At 44.4% G+C, this 9,874-nt stretch overlaps 1 protein-coding gene across 1 annotated transcript; it reads right to left on the bottom strand.

The window, feature by feature from the left end:
- Positions 1–1,212: 1,212 nt before the first annotated feature.
- IL22 (interleukin 22) lies at positions 1,213–4,935 on the bottom strand. The gene is made up of 6 exons (XM_073331383.1): positions 4,420–4,935; positions 4,081–4,330; positions 3,429–3,494; positions 3,190–3,333; positions 2,824–2,889; positions 1,213–1,602 (listed from the first exon to the last, which is right to left on the bottom strand). The coding sequence occupies exons 2-6, from the start codon at positions 4,279–4,281 to the stop codon at positions 1,474–1,476; spliced, it is 606 nt and encodes a 201-aa protein (XP_073187484.1). The 5' UTR covers positions 4,282–4,330; positions 4,420–4,935; the 3' UTR covers positions 1,213–1,473.
- Positions 4,936–9,874: the final 4,939 nt, after the last annotated feature.

Raw genomic sequence — 9,874 nt, 5'->3', positions numbered from 1 at the left:
TGAGGGTACCTCACAGGAAGGAATTCCCAAGTGTTCCTTCCTGGGTTCTCAAAAGAGCCGGGGGGAGAGCTTGCACTTGGGTGGTGGTGGCATCTAGCTATCCAAGGTCAGAGAGAAGCTGTGACCTTGGGAGCTTAATACCAGCCTGGAGTGGCCAGTATTAATTTTTAAAATCCTTGCGGGGCCCACCTTCCGCACTCAAAGTGCCAGAGTACGGAATCAGCCTTGACAGGCATCTTTATTATTTTAAAAGCTATATAAATAACTATTAGAACTAATAGAAAAATTAGGGCCAGACAAAGAATGGGCTATCCGTGGGTCACCCACAAAGGCTCACCAGCAGGCAACACAAAACGTTCCCTTTATGTTCTCCAGATGAGCCTACCAGTTCAGGCAGTGAACGACCAGCCTCAGGAGCCTGAATTACCTCTCACTTCAACCAGTGTAAATCAGGAATAACTCCACTGACGTTAATGTCCCTTCCCCAGTGCAAATCTATTACAAAAGGGCAGGTGGGAATTCATTACTGAGCTATAACCAGTGGAGTTGATAAGGTGGGGCAGGCAGGGATGAATTGCACTTGGCACAAGGGGGGTGCAGAGTTAGCTACACCAGCTTTGTGCCCAAATCCTGTGCAGCCGGACTCCCGAGCATAGGGCATTCCTTTACTCTGTCTGTTACTCACTGCTGCAATGACCATCCGGGGCTGATCTGGTTCCACCTGCCTGGTCCTGCATAGGGGAAATGCAAAGATGCCCCTCTGAGGCCCTGCACTGTTCTATTGAATTCTCACTACAGAGGGAGAAGCATGTCCCAGAACTTGACCCTGCATCCCCCATGATACTGTGCGGCCAGTGGACCGTCAGCCAAGCAGCATCTTCCTGCATGTGCAGGTGTTTGAGTTAGAAAGAAAAGCCTCAGGAAACTGCAATATTTGGAAAATCAAAGTATTTATTATAATAAATAACAATGAAAGAGATATCAAATAAGCAGCTCTTTCAAATGTATCATTCTATAAATATTATAATAACAGTTGTAAGTTATACCATATTTCATGTAAAAGCCTCTGGTACATTTTTATAAATAAATTCACACTATTAATTTATATAAATAAATGTATAATTATTGCTGTTCAATAAATTAGCATTAAATATTAAAAGCCTGTAAATACTTTTTGCTAAAAGAACCTGAAATACTTGTTTTCTAGAGAAGGATCAATTTGACAAAAGGACGGCAACATTTCCGAGAAAATTTTTCAAGTTAAAGACATTGGGACAGATGCAGGCAAGCACCACCGCATAGCTTTCAAAATATCCACTTGTGCTTGCGCACATAGGCCCCAATCAACAAAATACTTAAGCACTTGGTTGAAGTTGAAATGTTTGGCACTGTTAAATAAGTACCACTCCAAAAGGTGCTTTTTCCTAATAGATATATGGTTTGTATCATAGCAGTGGTTTCCTGGAGGTTCTTTCAGTTTTTCCTCTTGTTTCCTCCCTTACTAGTAACAATTTTCTTCGGTGCTTCAGTGCATGCATTTTCCAGGTAATCAAAGAGCAAATCCAGCTCCCCAATTGCTTTGTTCTTTCCACTAACTCCCAACTATATAGAGAGAAAAAAAAAAGAAAATTCTTTAATATCTCATTATGTCACCAAAGATTTAGATTGGAATATAATATTTTCATAGAAATAGGGCTAAATTCTGTTCACTTTACTCTTACAAATAATCCTGTTAATGTCAGTAGACATCAAGATGGAAACTACCTAATCCAAACCAATGCAATGCTGGATTGTTCCCTCCAGTCTGTATTCCAGGACCTTGCCCAATTCCATTTTAAATTACTCAAGAGATGTATCAAATGAACATAGAAATCACACAATATACAGTAGCATCATAACAGTGCTGAGGTTTGGCTTATGATGCTTTTAATATGACATCTGAGGAAGTTGTCCCTAACTGATTGCCCGATTGGCTGAACAGTCCAGCCTACAGTCTCTTTCCAATAAAAGATCACATTGTACACTACAGCAACCATGACACAGTTGGTGGAGGAAGTTTTTAAGTTCTAAAAATCTATTTATTTTCTTTTAAGGTTAAAAATTGCAATGACTTGTCAGTAGCGTTACATTCATTCAGTCATTAAGTGCACATGGTGATATCTCTATTACAGTTTGCATATCATTATAGTCTCAGTTTGGGCAATAAAGAACATAAAGTCCAGGTTACCATTTCAGGGACATACTTGCATAGCACCATTAACAAACACAGGCCCCAATCCTGCCAGTGCTTACACATGGGAGTAATTTTATGCAAGTGAGTAGTCTCTTAACTTCACTGGAAATATTCACTTGGTGGTTCAGAGCTATAGATAAGAAATGATCTCTATGCCAAAAATCTTACAATCTAAATAAGACAAAGGAGAAGTAGAAATGTCCCTAGCCCCCCTATCACCACTGCAGCCCTTACTCCTTAAATAATGTCTGCTCACTTTAGAAGGTTAACTTCACAACTGTGTTTTTTTCTGCATTAAACTGTTTATCATTTTGGATTACACAAGAGCCAACTGAAATGGGTATTTTTTCATCATTGGTCACAGCTGATAATGGGCCTAATCCAAAATTCATTGGAGTCAACAGAAAGACCCCAACTGACTTCAGTCGGCTTTGGATCAAGCTCAATAGGGACATTGGAACAACAATGAAAAATAATGACCTGGCAAATCACAGCCAATTCATTAATCTGTTAGTCTTAAAATCAGCAAAGTAAGTTATTTGTAATAGCTCCTTGGGGGCCTGGCACTGGTCTTGTTAAAACAAACGTACCTGCTTAATTTTGTCTTTCATTTCTTCCAGGTTCTTTTCGACATGTTCTCTGTGTCCTGAGAATTTCTGAAAAACAAAAGCCAGGGTTTGGTTGGTGAAGGTGTGACAGTGCGGTTTTTCTGTTTCACACCTTTCTATTAATCTATTTGATTTCACAAGCCTGAATTTGGGTATCTTGATCTGAGGTTTCCTTTGATTTCAGCACCCAGTGGGTGCTCACCTTGCCACTACAGCACACTGCTAAGGCTACACTTGAAATTCAGAAGCCACCTGAGAGCAGAACGAAGGATGGGAACCAGAGACGAGAAGGTGCAGGAGAGGTAGGGTGGGAAACAGCCAGGGTCTGTCGAAGTGTGCAGTACTTACGCAGTCACTTAGCTCCGTGCTCAGAGCTGCTAAGAACTGTGCCACCTCATGGATATATGGGTAACGGTTGCTGGTCGCAGAGAGAAGTACTTCGTTCACTATGATCTCTATTACCCTCTTCATCACATAGCAGCGATTAGTCTCCTACAAAACACAGAGTAGGAGGGTCACCCTATATAATAATAAACCAAGAAATGCAGCTTAGGCAGCTGGCTTTGTGCAGCGTATGTAAAGCTCACCTGGACGTTAATGTACAGCTGCTGTCCAATGAGCCTGTTGTCCGTGTCCTGGTCCGAGAGACTAGCCTGAGAGGTAGAAAGGAAGTCAGTATTCTACAACAATAGTGCAGGACACTACAACTGACACCCTGCTTTGAGTGACAGCTGCCGGATTGAGGGATTATACCTCAGAGGGGACCCCGGGTGAGATGGAGAAGGCTGAGCCTACTGGGGAGGAGGGAGAGTCAGAAGAAGTGTATAGGAGGTTGTGCTCTTCGGAGGAGCTTACTAGTTATTCCTAGAGTAATGTCCGTGGCCAGCTTTGAATGGGGCTAGGGGGAGAGAGAAATGAAAACTCTTTTTTCAAAATTTGCCAGCCCCAGGGAAAGCAGAAGAAATTTAGTGGAGTGCACAGCAGTTCATTAGAAATGAGCTACGCTTCACCGGTAGGTTATCCCTCCACAGATCGTTGAGGGAGTTTCACAAAACTATGTATTTAGCAGGTAGTGTACTATACCTGCCTCTAAAAGCATCACTGCAGCGTACGTACATGTCCATGTAGAGGTGGGGGCGGGGGTAGAAAGAAAGTGGAATATGGGAGGGGAGACGCATTGCAATGGAGAGGAGAGAGGACAGTCAAGTACTACCATAATAGATAGATAGGTTACTATACCAGTTTGGCCAACGTGTAAGTGCGATTCCTGATGTAGGATTGCTGGAAGCTGATCTTTCTCAGTCTGCAGGAGTGACTGGCAGGAGCAAATCCTGCTCGTTTTGGAGGCATGGGGAGGGCCAGGAGAAGGAGAGGAAGACAGCAGAAGCAGAAAAAGATCCAGGCCGGGGAGCACCTCATCCAGTTCTGTATGGACACCATAGCTCAAAATCCAAAGTAGTGAGTTCAGCTGGGCCGCAGCAAGAGTATTCTGCACCGATGAGAAAGAGAGACGGCCATCATCAGAGAGAGAGACTGGGTAAGACAAAGCAAGAAAGCCAGGTAGACTTCAAATCTTACCTTTGCCGGGATTCTTGTTGTGCTGTGCTGGAGTCTAGGTGCATCTTATATAGACCCATCAGCATCTTTTTCCTGGGTGTCTGGTGATGAATTAAAAATGACATCAGCAAGTCTCTTACTTTCCAGCATCCTCTTCTGAGAATAACCACCACCCAAACCCACACAGAACACAACCACAAGGGCTTTGCACTCTTCCGTTTCTTATAAGAAGTAACCCCATTTTTAATGTTGGGGTGGACAGGGGCTTTTCCTGACGTATTGTTGAAGTTACACGGATGTGAACCCGGGATGCTCTTTTGAAAAAATTGTTTATTGTAAAGTTGACAGGTTTTGTGACCTTTGTCTTGATCATAACACACCAGCTCACTCAGCAGTTTGATTTTAGACTTGATTCAATTTTGTAAACATGTTCTACATTTATACTTATTTATTATTTGTATTACTGTAGTGCCGAGAGGCATTAGTGGAGACTGGGGCCCCATTGTGCTAGGTGCTGTCAAATACACAGTCAGACGCTGTCCCTGCCCCCCAAGAGTTGGGGTCCATGCACCTGCCCAGAGCCCTACTGACATTGATGGAGTTCCGCCTATGTCCACACAGCTCTCTTTGAAAGATCAAGGTCTAAATATAATCAATATAGTAAGACCTCATTTATAGGACCCCCCTTTGCTCCCAAATCCTCATTTTCCAAAACTGAAACATGTCCCACAGTGAGCATCATTTGCACTGAACTGCCTCACATTTGTACAACTGTTTATCTAAATGAATTCCGTGTTCTTCATTCTATTCAGATAAACCAGGATCTTCAGAGCACAAATACTACACTTTGTGCTTAAAATAATGGTGGGGGCGGTGGAAGGGCTACAAGCTAAGGAGGAATTTAACTTTTTGTAAATATTACCCAAAATCAAATGGTAAGAAAGATGTATTATTATTCTTTATTAGGCACCGACAATATTCACAAGTAACGAATATTGAGATAGTCCATGTCCTGACGCGCTTGCAAATTAAGGCCCCAATCCTGCAGCTAACTGTGCAGGGGGCCATCCCTGTAATTGGATCCAGGGCAGGTGCAGGGCAGTTCCCTTGTACAGTCACTGGCAAACTGAGGTGTAAAAGATGGACACAGGTAAGACAAGATGAGCTGGGAGAGCGAAAGGAGAGTTAACTAAGATTATGTTTTATTTTTAATATAATGTTGTGATGGGAAGGGCACTTAATGTGGGTTAATTATAGTCCTAGGCTGGGAAAAGGAAGGAGAGGATTAGAAGATGGGAGGGCTTGAGGATTTGGCTACCCAATGGCTAAACCCAGAAGCCAACGCAGTGGCAGAGCTCATGGACAATATTGTCCTAGAACAATAACGGCATGTTCTCCCTATGTTGGTACAAACCTGGGTTTGATGGTTTTGCCCTACATCTACTGTGGAGGCAGTCTAAGACAACTAATTGGTTCTTGGAGGTCAACTTAGCAAGGAATGGGAAGGCTGGTCTACCTGTTAGCTGGCCGCATTTAGAACGGAGGTGAGAGATGATAACCTACCAACCTCACAAGGGTTACAGTATTGGTCCACCTCGAGCGACTGAAACGTTCCTCCCCATCACAAGGTCCCCACCAGGAACAGGGGCCCCAAGATCCCAGACTTTCAAGAGATTACTATCGCCCTCCCACAAAGGGCCAGTGGTATGTTATAACTGTGGGCAACCTGGGCACATTCAACGGGAATCCCCTACAATGGAATGCAACTAGATAGGATGCCTCTTCAGTCAAGTGGGTGAGAATCCAAACCAATCAATAGAACTGATCCCAAGGTACTTCGTGGTCTTGATAAAAATAGGGCCAAACATGGAGGAAGAATTGATAGATTTGGGGTGTGGACAAAATCTACTTCAGCTGGACTTAGTCTTACCCAAAGCCCTGGATCCTGAGCAATACGTCCAGTATTCCTGCATCCAGGGAGAAATCAATACATACCCAACGACCTCTGTCATTTTGTAGGAAGCAGACCAGCTAGGGCGCCTCCAGGCAGGAGTGGCAGATTGCCTACCCTGGCCAGTGATCCTGGAATGCAACTGGGAACATCTTTGGACCCTCCTGGAAGAGAAATTGTTCCCTCCAAACCAGACCCTCTTCAGCCACAAGAGAAGACACCCTCCGCCCCTGAGGATACCTAGGACATATTTCCCCATCACTCCATCTGATCTTTTTGAAGTCTCAAGAAGGTCCCAGAGATCAGAAAAACAGCAAAAGAAGCCTTGGATGGAGGACAAGCCTGGGCCTGTGCAGGAGGCAACTCCATGGAGCCTGGAGAAGAACCTTCCCAAAGGGTGGACCCTGGGGAGGGAACATTCCAACTGTTTGTAGGTTATCCCCATCCACAGACACTGCAGGCCCCCTTCACGACCTAGACTGCAGCATCCTGAGTGACATCCGTGATGTTGTGGCAACTCAACATGACAACCAAACACTCCAGGAATGTTTCAACCAACTCCCCATAGTCAACAGGGTGGTCACCACTCAACATGCATCTCATCAGTTTCCCTGCTTTGAATTATGGGATGAGGTTTTTTTGTACAAAGTAGAGAGACATCCCCAAACTGAAGAACACAGATACCAACTCCTAGTCCCCAAGCCCATCTGACAGGAGTTCCTATGGCTACCCCATACTCTTCCCAACGGACACCTAGGTAAGGTGAAAACCCAAGAAAGATTGTTGGCCCAATTCTTTTGGCCAGGGATATATAAAGAGGTAGCCAATTTCTGTTTATCATGTCTCAGTTGCCAAAAAGTAGCCCCAAAGGATAAGGACTGGGCCCCCAGCAGTTCCCTTCCCTCATGGCAACCCCCTTTGAGGGGTGGGGATTGATATAATAGACCCTCAGGAGAAGTTCACCTAAGGTCATTACTTTGGTACTTGTGGACTATATTGCCCAATAGCTAGAGGCAATTCATTTATGAAACACCTTTGCCTCCACCCTAGTGTGAGAGCTACTCCAAATGTTTTACTGGGTTGGCCTTTCATCAGAAGTCATCACTGATCAAGGGATTAATTTCATATCCCAGGTGTTCCAACATGTTTGGGCACTGTTGAAAGTATGACCGCTCTGGACCTCAATCTACTTTCCCTAGACAGATATGTTAAATAAGTTTCTGGGAACAGAGGCCAAAGACAGCTGCTCCCCTATCATTTCTTTGGAGTGCAAGAGGTACCACAGTCCTCCATGGGCTTCTCCCCTTTCGAGCTTTTTAATGGGAGTCAGCCTTGAGAAAGATTAGACTTGGTTAGGAAGTTTTGGGGAGCTCACCTCCACCCACTCTACCACTGTCTTCCAATATGTCATTCAAATGAGGGAAAGGTTAGAAAGCTTGGACCACTTGGCCCAAACTAACCTCTCTCTCTCAGGCCCAATAGACCCAGATGCAACAATATGATTTCTGGGAGACTGAGTGCTCCTGCTCCCTCCCCACTCATACAGAAAGTTCCCTGCCAAATGGCAGGGCCTGTATGAAGTGTTCCATGGGGTGGGACCAATAGATAAATAAATAAACAAAATAAATAAAAATAAACAAAATTTATTGCCCAGACCAGCAAAAACAAAGCAGATTTATCATGTATCATTTATCATTAAAACCCTGGCAGGGGAGGGGTAAAGGAGATCCTTCATCCACCTGGAGGAGGAGAAGAGGATCTGGGGCCTGAGGTCCCTAAGAGGGCCAAAACTGGGATAGAGGAGATGTCACTTGGGGAGGAGCTGTCTAATGAGCAGAGAAGACAAATAAACAAGCTCCTGGGATCTTATAAGGAGGTGTTCTTCCCACTCAGGGACAAACCTTACTGGTGACTTGCCACATCCACAGAGGGCTGGGGCCAAGCCCATTTGGAAGTCATATCAAATACCAGAAGGTGTAAAACCTCTGTTAGTTCAGGAAGTCCAGGAAATGTAAAGATTGGAAGTAACTGCAGAGTTTCATAGTCCCTGGTGAAGTCTGATGGTTTTGGCACCAAAGCCAGATGGAATTGTACAATTTTGTGTTTCCATCAGTTAAACACCATTTCTGACATCGATGCGTATCCAATGCCCCAAGTCAATGATCGCCTGCTGGATCACCTCAGTCAGGCCCATTTTATCACATTAGATCTAACTAAGGACTATTGGTAAATTCTCCTTACTCCCAACTGCTGAAAAAAACCATCTTTTCTACCCAAGTGAGCCTGTTCCAATTTGTTACCATTCCCTTTGGGCTGCCTGGGGTTCTGGCCACCTATCAAAGGCTGATGTACAAGGTGTTATGACCCCACCATCACTGTGCCATGACCTACCTAGATAATGTGGTTGTCCGGACTGGGCCACATGCCTCTGGAACCTAGCAGCCATACTTCAAGGCCTACAGGAGGCCCAGCTAACAGCAAACCCAAAGAAATGCAAGGTGGGAAAATGGGAAAAGAAATATTTGGGCTATCTAGGGAACAGTAATGTCCAAGCCCTAGTGGACAAAGTTGACACCCTAGCAAACACCCCATACAAAAAACTAAAAAGCATGTCTAGGCCTTCCTAGACCTAGCAAGGTATTATAGCAAATTTGTGCCCAATTTTGCCTTATTGGTTGTATATCTTACCAACCTTGTTAAAAAATCAGCCCCTCGACAAGTTACATGGTCCCCATGTGTGATCAAGCATTTCAAAAAATTAAACAGATTCTCTGCAGCAAGGCAGCATTGCACATCGCTGATTTCTCTCAAGAATTCAGTTTACAAAGAGACATCTGAGGTGTGGTGCTATCCCAAACTTTCCACGGACAAGACAAAACCCTTGCCTTTACAAAAGTAGAAAACCTTTAGACTGGGAAACCCAGTACTCTGTCCTCAAGAAGGAATGCCTGGCGTACACTGGGTCATAAAGGCACTGAGCTACTTCCTGGTTGGAACATCCTTTGTCTTAGTCACTGATCATGCAGCACTAAGGACTCGAATGGCCTCAAAGTACTCAAATGCCTGTAGGAGACAAGTTAGTACTTACTTAGCTTTACAGCCTTTTCAATTTCAAACAGAACATTGGCCCAGGAAAGCAGATTTCCTTCCAAGAACCAAAGAAGGCAAAGGGCTCTGTAGTGAGTGTTCCTACAGGGCCACTCAAATGGAGGTGGCAGGGAGGTATGTCAAGGTATATGGGATGCCATTCCTCTGGGGTCAAAGGCCTGCCGCTGGCTGGCTTATTGATTAGCCCTTCCTGCTGCACCTGAGAAAAGAGCTGGAAATTAATTAGCTGATCGTTATAAAAGAGGGCAGCAGGCAATGGAGAAGGGGAGATTGCAATTCTGTCCAGAAAGCTGAGGGAGACACTGTGATGTCCTTTGTTGCTGAGGTAAGAGCCAGGAAATTTTGAGTTGCTGAAGTTACTGGTGTGAGGGACAGACTTGGAGAGGGAACTACTCGGCCTGCACAGGCTCTTGAGGG

Source organism: Lepidochelys kempii, chromosome 1 (assembly GCF_965140265.1).
Source record: "Lepidochelys kempii isolate rLepKem1 chromosome 1, rLepKem1.hap2, whole genome shotgun sequence".
NCBI classification, from domain to species: domain Eukaryota; kingdom Metazoa; phylum Chordata; order Testudines; family Cheloniidae; genus Lepidochelys; species Lepidochelys kempii.
This window is presented reverse-complemented; position numbering and strand designations above follow the sequence as displayed.

Excerpts from the sequence above, each read along its gene's own strand:
- IL22 (XM_073331383.1), bottom strand. The coding sequence starts at position 4,281 with ATGGTGTCCATACAGAACTGGATGAGGTGCTCCCCGGCCTGGATCTTT. Across the intron at positions 3,495-4,080 it reads CTTACACGTTGGCCAAACTG|GCTAGTCTCTCGGACCAGGA; the intron begins GTATAGTAACCT and ends TCTACCTCTCAG. Across the intron at positions 3,334-3,428 it reads AGCTGTACATTAACGTCCAG|GAGACTAATCGCTGCTATGT; the intron begins GTGAGCTTTACA and ends TGTGTTTTGTAG.